The 19,328-nt window shown below is 37.3% G+C and overlaps 1 protein-coding gene across 1 annotated transcript; it reads right to left on the bottom strand.

The window, feature by feature from the left end:
• Positions 1–5,544: 5,544 nt before the first annotated feature.
• LOC113695197 (zinc finger protein JACKDAW) lies at positions 5,545–8,407 on the bottom strand. Its single transcript, XM_027214213.2, has 3 exons — positions 7,646–8,407; positions 7,051–7,450; positions 5,545–6,805 (listed from the first exon to the last, which is right to left on the bottom strand). Exons 1-3 carry the CDS (start codon positions 7,809–7,811, stop codon positions 5,707–5,709), a joined length of 1,665 nt encoding a protein of 554 aa, XP_027070014.1. The 5' UTR covers positions 7,812–8,407; the 3' UTR covers positions 5,545–5,706.
• Between the last annotated feature and the right edge of the window lie 10,921 nt (positions 8,408–19,328).

Genomic DNA, 19,328 nt, shown 5'->3' with positions numbered 1-19,328 from the left:
ATCAGACCGGGCCGGTTTTAATAACTATGGGTACTACTAATCATTTAGTTCAACGACTAAACTCAAAGTTCATTTGTCAATTGGAATCAATTGTCTTGTCTGCCCATTTTTTGCTATTGGCTTTGGTCTAGCATGAACCTTAGGTGATTTTATGCGACGAGAATGATCATCCTTTTTTATCCTTAAATTTGAGAGAAAAACTGAGTTTGATAATACGTTTTAAATCATTGACTTGTTTGATAGTATTACAATACATGCAATCTTAAAAGTCAAAAGAAAACTTTATATTCACATAACTATAAATTTTAACCAATTCAATGATAAAAACATTTCATGCCGTTACTTGCATTAAAGGTTGTTGATTAATATCACAAACAAATTTGTACGACGTGTGAATAGAAACTTATTACTTGTTTTTTGGAGCAAATTTTGTTTAGGAAATTTAGTGCTACTTAATGAATTCAAATGTTTAAATTTTTGTTATCAAATACATCTAAACATATTAAGATCTGGATCCATTAAATTTAAGTGGTGTATTGAATTATCAAATAGGGCCTAATTGAATTCTATCCTTGTTCAGGAGCTAATTGGATATATATTTGGGAGTTTTTTGACAAATAGAATGAAATTGGAAAAATAAAAGAGTACTAAGGAGGCTAAGTATTTTTCAAACGTTTTGATGTTGGTCTTGGGCGTGCGAGTTGGAGTGGTGGTGATGCTCTTCGGCCTTTATCAAGATTCAAGAGTTTGTGGGTTGGACTCCTAACTGCTGTTTTTGGGCCAAAAATGATGCGGCTCTGTGGGCCATTCATCGAGTACTCCCGGGAGGATTCTCGTCTTAACACAGTCGAATGTGGGATTCAAAATCATGTAGCCCTCGATCCGTAAATAAATTAGTCTCGTAAATATTAAGACGTGTTTGATAAAATTGAAATTTAAAAATTGAAGTCTGAATCTAAGTTTGAATTTATTAAATTATTGAATTATTAAATATTAAATCTAATATATTTGAGTGTCTATCACATTCAGCGATAAGTGAATAGTTTATCACTTAATTTTAAGTGCAAATTTTGTATATAAAATTCAGTGCTATTTAATTAATTTATATATTTAATTTTTGATTATCAAATGATTAGAATATGTTAAGATTTGATTTCATTAAAGTAATGATTTGATTTCATTAAATCTAAGCGATGAATTAGGTTATCAAACAAGATATTAGACAAATTGCCTCAGGGTTGAAAGGGTATTGGGTGGTAGTATCCCACTTAGCAGCAGGTCCCCCCTATAGGTACATTTGTCCCACATCGGGGTTGGGGTTGGGTTTGGGTTGGGATATAAGTCCCTGGGATTGCCTCAAGAGTTGCCGGCTTTTGAGGTTAATTCTGGGATTAGGTTTATAAAACAACAAAAGTCTGATTCAGGCTGTTGAAAAAAGACAAATTGCCTCAGGGTTGAAAGGGTATTGGGTGGTAGTATCCCACTTAGCAGCAGGTCCCCCCTATAGGTACATTTGTCCCACATCGGGGTTGGGGTTGGGTTTGGGTTGGGATATAAGTCCCTGGGATTGCCTCAAGAGTTGCCGGCTTTTGAGGTTAATTCTGGGATTAGGTTTATAAAACAACAAAAGTCTGATTCAGGCTGTTGAAAAAAAAACAAGATATTAGACAAGAGTTCCACCCCAAAATTAAATAAAAAGGACACGGAGGACCAAAGCTGTAACTTACAACAAGAGCCTCGATTCATTAGGCCGTGCTACCAATGCCGTGCTACCACGGCCTTACTACAGCACTTTCTTGACAGTGATAATTCATTTCTTACACAAAAAAATGCATATAGGGATAAAGAACCAATCAACTCGCCAAGCAAATAAATTTCCAAGTCAGGCGAGTTGGGACCCCATTTCTAACTCTAGGGCCCAGCGAGTGAACATGCTTGATATAATTGGACCAATCATCGCATCTTCCGTCACGCTGCAACAGTTGAGTCAAGTAACCAAACTAACTTAAAGTGGCACGTAAAACCCTCCTGTTCAGCTGGTACGAAAATTAGGTGAGCGACAGTAAAAAAGTTCCTGAAATTTTCTTTTAAAACTCTCTTTTTTCTTGTTTTTCCCCTTAACCAAAAAAGAAACAATAATTAACAACGAAAGAGTAAGTTTATCGGTCGGGACTTGGAAAATTGCACATGAGGCAAAAAGAAATAGTGAGAACTGGAAAATGTTAATTTGAAAATAATTAACGAACTTATTTATTAGAGAAAACACAGGAACAACATATGGAGTGAGCGGTATGCTTGGTTGTTTGTGTACTAATCTCAAGTACACGATTTTACAGCGAGGGTGCATTTGGTAAAATTGAAATATGAGTTCATTAAATTATTGAATTGTTAAGTACTAAATCTGTTTGATTTGCGTGTATATCACATTAAGTGATAAGTAAATAATTTATTATTTAATAAATTTAGATGTTCAATTTTTTGTCATCAAACATGCCTGGAAATATTAAGATCTGAATCCATTAAATTTAAGCGTTGAATTGGGTTATGAAACAAGGCCTAACATCTACCTTACATTACAAATTTAACACTATAACTAAATAATCACACGCTCTAAAAAGCCAAATCTAATATATATATATATATATATATATATTAAAGAAAATGGAGTTATTAAAGTCACACGAAATAACAAAATGATGACGTTATTTAAAACTCGAAAAATAAATAAGGGTCTATATGCAAGGCCGCAACAGCTTCAAAGGTGATTCAAAATTTTCTTGACAAGTTCTAAACTACTTGAGGGTGGGCAAGAAAAAAGCAGAGCGAAAGTACTTGAGAAACGAACAAGGCAGCATTAAATTTGCATTTTCCTCGTATATACCCTTCTCGAGCGTTTAAGCATCACGCAAAGTGACATTGAGTCGTTAAATGTTGTACCGTCGTTTCGGCCTGGGGGAAAAAAAAATAAATAATAATAAAAATGCAATTTGTCTAATTTCCAGCTCAAAAATTGACATTTGACAAGGACATAATACCTATTCTAATTGCCAATTGAATTATTATTATTCTGTAATTTTTGCTCTTTTTTTTTATTTACATGTAATTCCGCAATCCTACCCTGACTTTGACTTGTCATATTCCGTTGCACCAATCAACATCAGTTATGAAAAGAATTCATGCCACGAAATCTATTTAGCTGAAGATTTCGTTAGAGCAGGTAGAAAGTTCTTGGAATTAGCAGAACGCCACATCTGCATGAAAACACACATGCAAAAAAGAAAACCACAAAAAAAAGAGGTCGTAATTTAATATTTTGTTCATTTTATCATCTTTTTTATTAACAGGTTTCATTTCGACTGGTTTGGTAATTTAATAAACAAAAAAAAAAAAAGAAAAAGAAAGAAAGAGGGGCACAGAATCAGGGATTAGCCGGTCACGGAACCGTCCAAGTTCGAAAAAGTCAGTGGCGGGCGACACAACCACCAGTCAATTATAGCCAGGGATAAATAAAAGAAACCAGGAATAGGAAATTAAGATGAGGAATTTTTTTTTTTTTAAAAAAAAAAAAAAAAAAACCCCTCTTAACATCACGATAATGCTGTAGTCCTTTTCAACCAAAGCTCTCAATTAGCCTTTCGTTTTCTTCTTCGGGTTTGTTTATCCAATATGAGTAGGCTGAGGAAAGCCATCGGGGGGCTCGACTGTTTAATTAGAAGGTTTGATTCGAACTTCGACGTTAATGTCAAAAACGACCTATATATATATATGCATGTAACTAATAATAATACTATAGGAAAGGAGGAAGGAAGGACCTCGCAGCCTCTCGCTCTCAGTCCCAGGTTCTATCTGAGTTTACTGATGAATTAAATTACAGAACCCAACCCAAAAGAACAAAAACAAAAAAAAAAGGGGGGGGGGGGGTGTATTGGAAAGTCAAAAAACTGTCCCTCCGAGAAAACACAGGTTGCCATCTCTATGTTCCATATCCCCGGATCACCATGCATGAAAAGGCAACTTTATACTATATAGTACCATATAATATAGCTGCCTTGAATTTCTTACTTTACTTTTTGGAGTTTTAGTAAAGAAAGGTAAATTGTGTAGAACACGATCAAAGTCATAGAAAGACGACCACGCTGTTTCCCAGACCCTCTTTTTTTTTTTTTTAATAAATAATAAATAAATAAATAATTAAAAAAAAAAAAGCCTTAGCTAAGTTCCAAAGCGGCTCTCTGGCCTCTCATCTTCTTTTCTATGGAATAGTTTTGAAAAACAAGTCCTCCTTTCCTGAGGATCTAATCCCAAGCTGAAGTCAAAGGGCCGGCAATGTATATAGTAGTATTTGCCTTAGTACAAAACCAAAGTGTGAGTAGCCGATATTTCACTCTCCAAGTGACATATATAAAGCTAAATCTGGTTAATTACCAACGCCAGCCAGCTGTGGTTTCTCCTTGAAATCTGGGATTCATGTCCATATATAATAGTTTGGCTATTGAAGGCGGATTGTTTAAACTGGAAAGCAAATTCTGTAGGAGTAATTATACATATGGCTCTAATTTATCTATCTTTCTTTTATATATAAAGAGAAGAAGAAGATCAACAGCGGTAGGTACTGTTTATTTGGATTCATGTTACAGTTTCATGGATGGAAAATTAATCCGAACAACGTAAAAAAAAAAAAATCCATTACGGCCCTGGCCATTTCTTCCTAAATATCAAAACCAATTACATACCATGTTTAAGTTTTGATTAACTCGTTGAGTGAAACAATCTAAAGAAAGGCAAAAACGGCAAGAGAAGGAAGAAAAAAAAAAAGAGGCCACCATTTCATTGTCAGAGGACAAAATATGACAGAAGGCAGAGAGACTACGTACTCGTACTCGTAGCAATTATACTACTCGAAAAGAATTTTAAAGGAGGCAACAGACATTGACGACATGGGGCCGTTGGATTACCTTGACGTGTTGTGTCAACAACGAATCTCGTAGTATTCCGTGCCGTTCTGGCTCCAAAATGAGAGCAGTCGCGATAGCGATGCGACCCTATTACACCCACAGTCACTGTTTTTGGGGAAAAAAGAAAGGAAGGAAGCAAACAAACAAGAGGAGACCACATAGCACACAGCTCAGGGACGCAGAGGAAGGAAGTCAGGCCGTGCAGATGTGAACAAGAAGAAGTAAACAACATGCATTTAGGCCCAGTTGCCGCTTGTGCATGCTCCCAAATCAAATCAAATTGCATGCTCTTCTCAGTAGTATTTCTGATTTCTCCCGTCGCATTCCCAACATTCATTAAATTAGTCCCCCACCCATCAATCATCAAACCGGCCACAAAACCATAACCTACCCATCTAATTTTCTTTCATCATCATCCCTTTGTCGCAATGCCTACGTCTACCTTCTCACGCTCTCATTCTCTCTCTCTCTCCCGTTTCCTTTCATTTTTGGTTGCGGAGGCCTCGTGGAGGCTAGGCACCTGTACAGATAATTATCAACAAATCTAGCTCACCCTGGCCTGTACATTTTGGTGAATATATAGGCCACCTGATCATAAGGTAAGGTTGCATTCTAGTTGTACCAAGTACGTACAGCCATTTTTACATTATTAGTTTTGACTTCCAGACACGAAACGATTGTGAAAAAAAGGAAAAAAAATAATAAAAAGAAAAGCAGAACCCAAAAGAAAGGAAGCATTTATAATTCTTAGCTAGTGATTGCTGCTGAAATGCCCCAAACCCATGGCTGAACTCATTGAGGCAAATTTCGCAAGCTCGTGTGGCAAGAAAGGACGTCCGCCGTCTCCACCCATTCCAAGAAAATCTCTGGTTAGACTTGCGTGTTCGACGACTGCATTGAATCCCGGGTGACGATGAAAACCGCCCAAGGAAGCCACAGTTTGGCTGTCTGCGACAGTACTGGTTTGCACCATGGGCTGATGATCCAGATTATTGGTTAACGTGGAACTGGTTGACGAAGTCATATTCGAACCCCCGCCCATCATATTGTCCGTTTGCTTCCCGAAAACCTGCATCATCTCTGTCCTATTTTGCGCTAAACCACTGCTAAAAGCTGCTGGGGCAATCATATTAGCAGCAACAGCAGGAGAAGACGACGAAGAGGAGGGGTTCATTATGCCGAAGCCATTGCCGAAGATTGCTGCGGTGCTTTTAGATGACCCCATCTGAGCTGCCTTCTGGAGAAGGGCAGTGGCCGACATTGGCGTCGCCGAAGATTTTGAATGACTGATATCATTGTTACTGGCAGCACTAGGGGAGTACAAAGAAGAAAGGGTTTGGGTGTTAATGCTGCCTCCGGCTCCCTCATCCTTTAAGACTTGCTGGGGCATCATCGGCGATAAGGAGAGATTTGCTGCGGAAGACGATGATGCTGATGACGGTGGTGCGCTACTCTTTTCCAGCTGCTGCCAAGGCATGCCATAATTGCCAAAGACATCAGCAGCCGACGACATTTGCATGATGTCATGGTGTGAAGCCGAGGGCATGTAAAGATTTTGGCTTGGGGGCATATCAGCGTGATTGAGCTGAGGATTGCTAGCTTGATCCAACCACAATGAAAGTCTAGGCTTGAGCTGATTTCCAGTTGCAAAGTCTACCCCAATTTGTGAAATCCCAGACGGACCGCTCAGTCCGTGAGGAAAACTACCCGGATGATTTAGCAGAGCACCACCATTTAAATGCTGCTGATCAGTTTTGAAGTTGAAATTATTGGCCGCAACAGAAGTAATTCTTGCACTTTCTTCAGCTAAGGCATCGCAGAAAGCTCTATGCGTGATAAAGCTGTCTTTTCTGTAGTAAATGGAGAAAAATAAAATAAACTAGAAACGCCCTCATTTAATTCGAAAACAACTTGACTCATCCTAATGATTTCTCGGCAATTAATTCAGTTCCAACCACAAATGTCTTGATATCATTACTAGTTGCATTTATTTCAACAGACAAATATTCTCGATCAAACAAGGATTTCATTTGAGGATTGCGAAGTTTGCAAAAGAGGGAAAGAAATACTAAATATATAGTACCAGTGCTAGTACCTGGAAAAGAGCGTTCCACAGTCGCATTTATACTCTCTAGTCCCGCAAGTCTTAGAATGAGCTTTCCAGTCCGATTGAACTGCGTACTTCTTTGAACATTTCTCACACTTCCACTTCTTCTCCCCGTGCTTCCTGCTGAAGTGCTTCTTTATCCCGGTGAGGTCCCCGAGTGCTCGAGACGGGTCGTGGTGGACGCATGTCTTTTCTGGGCATATGTACACCTTCCTCTTCACTTGCTCTTTAGTAGTCCTTTGTTTAAGCTTCCATGGAAGATTGTGCCCCCTTCTATGAAGCTGCAAGTTTTGTTCTCTTTGGAAACCCTTGTTGCAAATTTCGCATATGAATCTGTTCGTTGCCATAAGGGTCTTGGGCGAGAGAGCAATAACTTCAGCATCTGGATCTAATTTTAAGAAGAACCAAGGGTGGGAAATTAATTGAAAGTCTTTCCAGTTTAGGCTCCGTGGTCTAGTATAGTCCTAACACTTACATGATAACCAAAGCACATATTAAAAAGGGTGCATGCCAATTCATTTGCCAAGTGAATTAAATCAGAGAGCTTATAGCAACTGAAATTTAAGGCTCGTCTCCGCTTTACCTGGGTTTCCTGGTAGATTTCTCTTCTTTTTGCCAGCTGGGTTAGTGGTGGTGGAGTTGGATTTGGGATTGGAATTACTGCTAGTAGGGTTCGTATCAGCTGGCTCTGGAGAAAAGCCATTGACTGAAGGGGGAACTGTAAACATATTTGCAGACATGACTAGCATAAGGAAAATGAATATATGCTGATGTTGGGGTTGGGATTGGGATTGGGATTGGGGGTGGTGGGGGTGGGGTGTTAAGGGTAAGGATTTTCTCTTGGCTTAGTGGACACAAAAACTAGCTTTTGGAAGCTAAAAACTCCGGTTATCCCACCAGTTGATAGCTTCCAACACTAGCTTGGCTGACTGCTTGTCTGCTAGGAAACAAAAGAAGAAGCAGGAGCAAGAGTGAGTTCCTCCAGATACAAACAGATAAAACTTTGGTAGTATTAGTGTATTACCCAGATCTTACGAGGGAGGGGTTTATCAGATTGTGCCAAAAGAACAAGAGAGCACACACAAAACACCCAACAAAACAAGCTTGATATCGTAATATAAAAAGCAAAAAACAAACAATAATCTAGAAAAACACTTCGGACACTTTCCTTGCAGAGAGAGAGAGATCCGAAAACACTTCGGACCTTTGTTTTGATTTCAGAAGAAAACACCAAAAAAACCCTCGAAAGCTAAAGAGAATATTTCCACTCTTTTTCCTAACCGGCTGCTCTTTCTCTCTATCTATCTCAATCTCGCTTCTACAAACTTGCAAGCTTCCCTCTCCACCCCACGTCCTCTCACCTTTTATCTTACCCACAATTTTCAAAGTCGGTCAGCCAAGGATTTAGCAGATGGGCCCCACCTCCCCCTTGTATATCTGCTATGGAGTATAATCCTATACAGGTACTTATTATGTATATATATATTGGCTGTATGCTGTTCAACAGAATGTGTAGAGCTCTGTGTCAACACTTATGTAGCATTCCGAGCCAAATTCTATTTACCAAGATCTATGAAATATTGAGGAACGGTTCAGATTCTTCGGAAATTTGGAAACTTTAAATAGAAAAAAGAGCTAAATGCTGGACATATTCTGCAGCAGTACGATTTTTGTGGATTTTTTTTTTTTTGAACACTTCGGAGCATCGAGTTTATTAATGCATTCTCATGTTTGAACTGAGATGCATAACAATTGTCAGTATTGAATTTACCTTTTCTGGAAGGAGAACATCACTCTACTGCGTCAAATATTGAGTTTTATAAGGTTACTTTAATTGCCAGGTGATGGGGGGGGGGGGTTTTCATTAATCTCTTATCAAATGAATTTCATGGTTATGAGTTAGGAAACTATATATTGTATTTGTGTGCTACCTTAGTTCTGTAATATTCATAAATTGTTGAACTTGAACAAGATTTTTTTTTTTGTTTCTTGTTTCTCTCTCTTTTGAGAATTAATAATATTCTTTGCACTTCAAAATCTGAAAATTTGCAGATTAACAACATCCACTCCCGCTTATATATGTTCCAAAGTACTCGTATTGTACTTTGAGAACTCATGGAGCTGGTAGATTTAAATTCTAAAGTTTTATGCGAAATCAAGACTCAATTATGTTCTTTTCATATTTTGATACTCCCTCCGTCCCACTTTGATAGACCTGTTTTCCTTTTTCGTCTGTCCCAAATTGTAGTCCACTTTCCAATTGAAGAATATAATTGTATTTTAGTTTTCCTAAAATACCCTTATTCAATGTAAGTTGTTGTTACTATAAACCTACCCTATTTAATGAGAGTTGATTCTTTTTGTACCATCAATTCAAGTTTTCATAAACCATCAATTCAAGTTCTCATAAATTTGTATTCTAATTAATGTGAGGGTATTTTAGGAAAATAGCTACCTAAATTGATTGTTCCAACAAATTTAATTACTTTTTCTTAAACTGTGTGAAAAAAAAAAGGACTATCAAAGTGGGACGGGGGAAGCACTACTAATACTGCTGCAATGATGTTGTGCATATGATGCGCAGATGGTCAATCGAAAAGTTTATTTTTATTGACACGGTAAAGTAACAGAGTATATTGTTCGTCGTCATTAGGACAGCCAATTATTTGGCCAAATATATTTGCTGACATCACCGTTACAATTTTCAATACACCTTTTTATCTTCTCAATTACCTTTTTATCTCAAATACATCACATCACAATAAGTGCTACAGTAAAAATATTTCAAATAACTTACAATCCAAACACACTAAATATTATTGGTTTGGCGTCTTCAGATTTGAGCACATCAAGTGTTAGGTTCACACTGACGCTTAAATTTATGTTTCCAACCCTAAATGTGTAAGTTTACTATAACTAGTGATGCGTACAATTACATACTCTAAATAGACATCATCCTTCTAGCTGAGCTTGGAGTTATTTATATCAAGCTCTAATTAATGTAGGTGGCTTAACTATTTCTCTTCTTTCCTCTTTTCTTTTCTTTTCTTTTCTCCACAGACAAAAAGACAGCTTATAAACCTGGGATTCCTAATTGAAGGAGATTCTTTAACGTAGTAACGAATTTACATGTACTTGAAGCAATAAATGCGAATGTAGATTTGCATAATACCTTGCACTATGTTTTCTTAGTATCTATGTGGTTAACATTGGCATTTGGCATCTCTATAACATCTCTAAATTAAATATTGATGCGGGTAAAATTGTGGCAAAAAAAGAGTGCATATTTTGCACAATTACATATATAAAGTCATACCTGAATAGTGTGAAAGTATTTCTAAGTTGTGGAACCAAAAATAATATTAGTACAATTAATCTAACTCTTATCATTGTGTATGACATTAAAATTTTATCACCTTATTATTTTCGTATGTATGCGACCTATGTGGTTGCTAATTTGTATATATGTAACTCAGAAGGATGTCATTAATTATGCATACCGTGCTACATAAATTTTAGATTTCACCGAAAATTAATGTATAATTTGTAAAGTATAATACGCTGAAAGTTTATTTCGAATTCCATATTGTTAGTTGAAAAAACGAGTGTTTTTCAGAATATGCATTGAAATGTATGAATTACAAATTTTTTTTTTTGACTTATACATAAGAACGTTTTATTGTGATGATATAACATGAACTTTTACTAGCTAAACTATATACAATAAAGAATAAAGAAGAGGAATAACAAAACGAAGCCGAGTCCACCCAAAAAAAAAATGGAGATTTCCGCTTGTTATTATTAGTTTGTTTTCCTAATTTTACTTCAAATTGCGCGAAGGCTCCCACGATAAGAAATTCCGTTGAAAGTAGCCCTAATTGAGGTACAAATTTTCTTTTGTTTTCCTTTAGAAGAAAGACTTGTTGGGTTGTTGTTTCACAGACTGCAGACAGGACTGCAAGTGCAAAACTGCAAATATCATCAAGCTTAAGCTTGTGGACCTGAGAGGCTAAAAGAGTGAAGAGAAAGGTCAAAGGATGGTGAATTTTTTATTATTAAAAAAAAAAGAAAAAACTTTCTTTGACAAACGTGTGGAAGGCAATGATATATTTTTCGTAGAAAGTAAAAAGAAAGTGGATTGCCTTTTACAGCCCCCGCCCCCCGACCCGATCAGGTATAAAATGATTACAGCATAATTAAAGGTTGGACCCCAAGTGAGAGGATACAAAATTGCAGTGTGGGCCGGGGGGGGGGGGGAAATGTCAGGAGAGGAGACTCGTCATCCATCGATGGATCAGGGGTCAGTCAGGGCGAGGGTAGAGAGAGAGACAGCTGCTGCTGCTGTTTAAGAATTAGTAAGACAGAGAAAATGAAGAATTGAATTGAATTGAATTTCCCGAGGTACTTTCGTGGGTAACAGTCGTCCGTGATACCACTCCCTCCTCTGTGGGGTCCTTTTTATTGTTCTCTGATAGTACAACCATTCGCAGCCAAGGTACTACTGCTCGTAATTCATATGCACTGGAGTCCAATAATGTGGTTTGGTGCACGCATGGTCCTGTTGGCTGTTCTATTTCGAAGACGTCCAACTATGGTATCACGGTTTCCCTGATCATCACAAGATTGCTTCCTTTGTCTATTTCCATGGCGATAAACCAATCACGACTTATCTCATGTGGGAGGTCTCCTTTGGATGGATGGCTGGCTGGCTGGCAACTTTTTGTACCTTTTGTAAAAAAAAGAAAAAGAATATATAGCGCAGCTACTTGACGGATATAAAATAAAAAAAGGTGACTGAAAAATACGATCACCTTAAGTAAAAAGCTACGATCCAAACACCACCTGACAGATTGATGAAATAAATGTGTGAACAAAATATTCTTTCAAATAATGGCTAAAGGGTGGTAATTAAGGGGCTTCGAAGCTGCTAAAATAAATGTGTTAGCGGTTAAGATTTTTTCTTTGTTGGGGATTAGCGCTTAAAAATCTCATTTTTGTGACGATAATCTTGATGGTAAGGAATGCTTTTGAGCGGCGGGGAGAAGGAATGCTTCAAAAGAATCAAATCTTTATTGGCAGATGGGCATGTCAGCGATATTAATTAGAGATGCCTAGAAATTTCTAAAAACGGAGTAAACAAATCTTGGGACATGCACCTTTCAAGTTGAGCAATTCTAGAAACTAGAAACTTTGGTTGGGATTAATTGAATTACTAATAAGTAAGTACGTTAATTTTAGGTGATATTTGAAAAGTGAACAAAGTTTGAAAAGTGAACAAAGTTGATACGTAAATTTTAGGTGATATTTGAAAAGTGAACAAAGTTGAGGTGACGTAAGGCCAAGCATATATACGGTCTGTCGAATGGGTGCCCTATGGACACACTGATAAGATATATTTCAAGTATTAGAATTTTAAAAATATGAGATTAATTTAAAAAAAATGTGCAAGGAAATTAATTAAAAAAATTGTATAAATATAAGAAAAAGTATTAATAATTAATATGTGTATATACATGATAGATTATGTAGAATATAAGTGTACGAACGAGTGTCCATGCAGTACCTGATAGAAAAATTCACACACACACACACACATATATATATGTGTGTGTGTGTGTGTATACATAAAAGTGTTGTACAACCGGGTACACACATAATTGATAGTATATTTTCATAAAAGTGTTACGTGTAAGATGGTCTGCATGCATCGAACAGAGGGACAAAAACACTCCAAAAAAAGAGTACACGGCGGGGCATGGTTTCACTTGTACATCTCTCTCGCGTACGTAGTTAGAGGAATTTACGGCAGCAAACGAACGTCCTGGATTGGAAGCAGCATATATAGAACAAGTATAATGTCAATATATATGTATTGTTTGCTTGCTCTTTGTCATAGCCACCAAAAAGAACGATCGAATCCTGCTATGTTAAGTTATTTGTAGTAACAAAAGGCTCCGCAATTAGCTAGCTTTGGATTAATCACGTAGGTAGTACGCCGAACATGGCAGCAATCATTGTTGATTTATGACCAAAAATGAAAAAAAAAAAAAAGTTGAGTAGTATATTTGTTCATTGTCTGCGAGTTAATTACAGTATTTTTATTCACTTTCGAGTCATGAACCTTGAGGACTCACGAGATCTATATCTCGGGCACATGCAGAAGAGGAAAGGTAAAAAAAAAAAAAAAACGCTGTAATTTTACCACTTTCAGGATTCATTTTCATCGTTACAAAACAAAAATCCTGTGATTTAAAATGAAAATTTCTCTTCTTCGTCCGTGTTCCGTTCGTGAACGGGTTGCGGGGTGCAAACAAACATTTGGGCCATAGTTTCCCAATTCCCATACGGCCATGCTTTTCATGCTTCACATTCCAGCCCGTGATAACATTTATATATGTAGTAATTATTACAAACATCAGCTATTTATTACTCCTATATGCCTTTTTAACTCAAATGTATAAACTTTAATCATCGCTTGCCCAAGTGTAAAAAAAAAAAAAAAAGACCGTACACGAAGAACAACAGCTTTGGAAGAAAGTTTCAAGTGTCCTTTTCGGAGCTGACTTTGAGTGGTCCACCCTCTCTTAATGCACTAATAATCAATTAGAAAAAACACACATTATTATGCGATAAAGTATATCCCAACACATAAAAATAATTTAACTGCTTTTGGCCTCATGCTTTCGGATCCTACTACAACTTGAATTATTCTTCTTGTTCTCATACCCCACCCGTAGGGTCCCCAAGGTTCCCACATTCCAACCCCCCCAACCCCAAAAGCGGGCGCGGGGGCTGTTTGGGGCAGCCAATCCATAAAACCACCCTTCTCTTCCAATTCAATTAGTCTACTGTAATTAATTTGGTACTTTGCTTTGTATAATACGTATGTATGTAGTACGTGTGTTTTGTATCAAAAACATGCAAACCCTAATTCCGGGGTTGGGGGCGGGGCGGTTGTGGGGTTGTGAGGGAAGATTATATTACATAAAATTAAAGTCCGACCACATACGACATCACTTTCCATTCCGTAGCATAGATTCCACCTTTCTCTCCCCGATGTATGCACGTAGAGGACTGACTATATATGTATATATAATTTATTCCCCTAGACTAGAGACTAGATCATATGGTTTTGTTGGCTAACAACTTAAATTATTGGGTATTAATTATATACAGATGATCACAAGAATTATTAGTTGGCAAGTCCTTCTCCTTAAAACGCGTCCTAGTGTTACATTTTCAAGCTGCCCATGTAGCATTACCACCCACGTAAAGAATATTTGGAAAGCTTCGTTTGCTTTGTCCATTCCATCCCTATGATTTCGGGGTATATTCATCAATTCCTATTTTAATCAACCAAACACCAACAGCTTTCACCGAAAAAGAAAAAAGAGAAGTCCATACGTCAAAGATCATATGCTGCAACTTGATTTGCCGTTTTTCCACAATGATCAGTAAGCAGAATGTGGCGTTGTTGCTCATGTCTCAAATTATTATCCTTTTGCCAGGAAATAAATGTATGTAGTACGTACCCGATTTGGATATTTCCTTTGTTTTCTTCCCCTTCCCTGCTGCCAAGCATTATTCTTACCGTTAATGAATCCTTGGATTATCATGCTTGACCAACCGATGGAAAAGTGCCCAAGCCCTGCTGCACGTTCGCCTATACGGCAAACAATTCCATGTTTTTGGGAATAAACACACATGGGGCTGTCTAGGCACAGAAGGGATCCAATGCTGATTGATATGTACATACACACATATATATGAATGCATACATATATGTGTGTGTGTATATATATATATAGAACGCTTGCATGAATGCATATATATATATATGTGTGTGTTGTTGCAGGCGCAGCAGTAACCATTTTTGCTAGCGTTAATAGTAAAACTAGAAATTCTTTATTCTATAATATCTCTGCTACAAGTCAAAGTAAAAATTCGGAACTAAATGGCTATTCCCTCACGCAATAAAAAGTTCATTTGTCAAACTGCATGGCATTCAGCTTTTTGTCAACTGGATGGGATGGCATTCAGCTTTGGGCAGATTTGATACTTAATTACTAGCTAATTAGGAAGCTCATACTTGACTCCAAATTTATATATTTTGTACCATTTCTCCAGGGGAAAATCTCTCTCTTTCTTTGTCTTGAGAAATTAAGGCGCGCGAGTCCAAGTGGTAGTTTCTATTTGTCGTTTTTTAATTGCAAAGAGAAGAGATACGAGTCTCAATTTTCTTCCCTCCGCATGACCAAATAGGAAACTGCAGGCAGTTCATTATATTAATCGGACTGTGTGTGTGTGGATCTGTTAGATTCTTAACCTTCTTCATGCAAAATCATATACAGTTTTTGTTCATTTTGAACAGGGGTCTTGATTCTTTTGACCAATTTGGCATGGAGCTGTCGGCGCTTCAGTGCAGAACCATAGTTCCAGTCTGGCTTAAGAGATGGATATTTAGTTTTGCTTTGCTGGTATATCTGTACTTTTGACAGTTCCTTTTGAAAATACCTTAATAATTCATTTGATGTCCAAATTAAGTTGGCATGGAGATACCGCAGTCAAATTATTTTTCATAATTTTCACGTGTGGGAGGATTTCTTACTTTTCTTCTTGAAATTTTTTTTTTTTTTTGCATTAATCTTGTATGTACTGACAGTATATACATTGTGATGCTTAGATGAATACCACATATGCTAAATTTAAATTTCAAATCTAAATTTCACTTATGCGGTATTTGATGCAACTGTTGAGAGCACGTTCCGAACTGAGCAGCAGCGGGCTGAGCGAACTGATACTAGCGAGGTGAGCTAACTGGCCTACAAGAAAGACTAACGGCGGGGCTAGTTTCTCGGAATAGCTCCAACGGTCAAGTCAGTAAAAGCTGAAGAGTAAAACAACAGCGTAAATACTGTAGACGGCGTACCTCGTGTTGTCTTGTTGTGCCATATTTATAGGCCTCGGGGTAGAAGTTTCCTTATAGGAATAGGAGTCCTGCTGAGGAGGAAGTCCTTCTAGGGTTTCGTCTGCTAGCTCCGAAAGGTTCGGGAGCCGCGGCCCACTAGGCCCACCCAGCTAGGAGGCGGCGGCTATGCGCGAACTGTCATGCCTTCTGCCCGAACTGATCTGTCCGAACTGCCAGGTCACCAGGCCCGAACTGACACGTGATTCCGGTGGATTAGGCCCACTACACTTCATCTAACGATGATAGTGAATAAACTGTCAGTCTATACAAGATTTACTTTTTTTTTTTTTAGCGATCATCATATTCCACTCTGGATGGGGGGAAAAACAGAAATAATAATAATAATAAAAGAACAGCGAAGACACGGTTGCATACGTATTTTCTGTCCGCTGGTAGGACTCCATGTCATCAATCAATAACACCGATGAAGTTCATATGTTATTATGAAAACGATTTCTTAGCCTGAATTTTCAAAAGTCACGCTTAGCCAGTTAACCTGAAAACGATTTCCCTTGAATGACATCTTCAAAGACCAAATCAATTCAGAAAATGGAAATGTTGATTACAGTTTCTACAAAAAAGCAGTTTGAACCCTGCAGATCCTACAAAGTTTTGAACAGGATGGTTGAAATTCAATGCATCAGAATCCTGCTTAATTCGGCTGTCTTGTCGATTCGTTGTTTTTCTTAATTAACTTTCAGCATATATATATAAATATATATGTCATGACCTTTCGTTGTTTTCGTTGAGCTTCCACAGTGTAGAATATATTTATTAAATACGCGACCCTTATTGCTGTCTCATTATTGGGCTTGAATGAGACTCAACAATTTATGTGATCCTTAGACTTCAAAAAAAGAGCGAGATGGAGAGGAGGCCTGAAATCAGAGGGATGACTTCAAAGGCGGCGGAGATCAACTCCGAATTCCTGTTGTCTTCCCACAATTTCTGACCAAAGCTACTAAGCCTAGTATAGTACATGTGGGAGCCTCTGTTGAAGCTCCCAAGCCGAGCAAAGTCATCTCAGATTTCTGTCTGCTGCACCGTGGCCTTAAATGTTGATCCAGAAAATAGAAGGCCCAATAACAACACAGTCCCGTTCCCTGGGGTGGGCCCAAATCCCAAGTTTGCATGACTTCATCTTTCTGTATTCGTGGGCTTAGGCCTGCCGTTTGGCCAAAAATATAAATAAATAAATAGAGAGAACTCACTCAGAACTAATAAGTAGCCAGAAAAGTGTAAGAGTATAATCATGATGGGCAAGATATATATATATATATATATATTTTTTAAAATAAATTTCTGTTGTTGTGATTAAATTAGAACACAACTCCAAAAAATGAGTAAAAAATATATTAATTGTTATTTGAAATTTGGTTTTTGTTGAAAGGGAGACTCCACACCTTACAATGAAAAAGAAGAAATGGAAAAGTTTGACGATCGAATTAAGATTGTCACGGTTATTTGACTAATGTTCCTGTCCATCAAGTTGAGTCTAAAAAATTTGAAAGCTATTATTTGAGTGTATACATTTATTGCATTAAATTGTACATGCATGGTTATTTAGTGTATTACATTGCACTGTACAACTTATCACCATTCACCACCAGTGACCGTAAAATTGTACAATAAGGTCCGTTTTGTGTTTGGTCTTTCATGGCGAGAGGTGCAAAAGAATTAGTAATTGGATTTTGATTTTCCAGTTCAACAGAAACGGAGAGATCCGCTTCCTTGAAAATTACTTGTGAGATTGACTCTGACATTTCCTACTTTCTGCTCTTTCTTTGTTTATAATTTATGCTAATTCCGACCGTGCAAATTGCAATTTTAAAGGTTGAGATAGGAAATAAAAAGGTGGGACAGAGAATGGTATAGGGCGAAATCCGCAACGGATCTTCTGTCTCACACCCTGTGCCACTCTCTGTCCCATTTTTTATTATATTGCTATTTCTCCTACATAAACATCATGTTTTAATTCTTTTTTGCTTCCTTAAGATCCAATAACTATTAATTGAGTAATACACAAAATTTAACAAACTCAAAAAATCAAAATGCATAAAAAATGAGATTTTTATGAATTTTCTGCTGTATTTTTTAATTTTCTATTATATATTGCTTTTTTGAAGCTGTTATATTTATTTTTTACTTAATTAATAGTTATTGGATCTTAAGGAAATAAAAAAAAAAATTAAAACATAATATTTATGTAAGAGAAATAACAATATAATAAAAAGTGGGACAGAGAATGGCACAGGATGTAGGACAGAAGATCCGTTGCGAAAAGGAACCCTTGCACCAATAAACTTCCTTGATGTTCACAAAATGACATCCTCTTAAACAAGGCGCATCCAAGAAACTCTTCGAGAAAAGGTGCAGAGACCCCTTGCACCAACAATTACTTCTTGAACTCTTCGAAACGGGCTAATTCTAACTCATGTATTTAATTAATAGCAATTCTTTAAAAAAAAAAAAAGAAATTTTTTTTCATCCTTTCCCAACGGCAAAGACTTTAACAACCCTCCTTCAATCATTGGATCGACTCTCCAATGATTCTGACAGTAACAGCATCTCCATCTTCACATGCATTACTTTCTTTTCAATTTTTCATTCTTCAACCACCTCCTTTTGAGGACAACCCTGTTAAAATTTTCTCCCTTTTTACCTCATTCACATTCACGTCATGCACGATTGAATCTGCAAATTACAAGTGGGAGTTTATAAAAGCATTTCGTCACTCAGTCCAGAGGGTGATTTTGGCTTATTGCTTTTGCTTAACATTTATAATGAGAATGTTTTGGCACTATGGTTTAGCCGGAATATTATTCGGAAATCGCTGGCCGTTGCAAACATGAAGCCAAAAGAAATATATACATACGCGTGTGTTGGGATATTTTAGGTTTGTTTTATGGGTTGGAGTTGGAAGCCAATTGGCAGAGCCACCTTCATTTTCTGTTTACGTCACCACCGAATACTAAAAAATCATCTGTCTATTCATGGGGACTTTTAATTACATATATACTACTGCGTAGTATTATCAAGTCAAGTTTTACCGAGCTTAGCTCAGTGGCTTTTGGTGAGGTGGGAGGTCAAGAGTTTAAATTTGTCGTCCACAATTTGTTACTATATATGACCTGTCACTTTAAAATGGTTCCAAACGGGTGCGTGGTACACCCATTTGGGCCGATGGTGATTCAGTCTCCAGCGATTTTCCCTTGGGCCTCTTCAGGTCCTCCTCTTCATAGCATAGAATAAATGTAGGTCTATCGTATTCGGAAAAAATAAATGGTATTATCAAGTT

Source organism: Coffea arabica, chromosome 6c, assembly GCF_036785885.1.
Source record: "Coffea arabica cultivar ET-39 chromosome 6c, Coffea Arabica ET-39 HiFi, whole genome shotgun sequence".
NCBI lineage: Eukaryota > Viridiplantae > Streptophyta > Magnoliopsida > Gentianales > Rubiaceae > Coffea > Coffea arabica.
The sequence above is the reverse complement of the archived record's forward strand: the minus strand, read 5'-3'. Positions and strand labels throughout refer to the sequence as shown.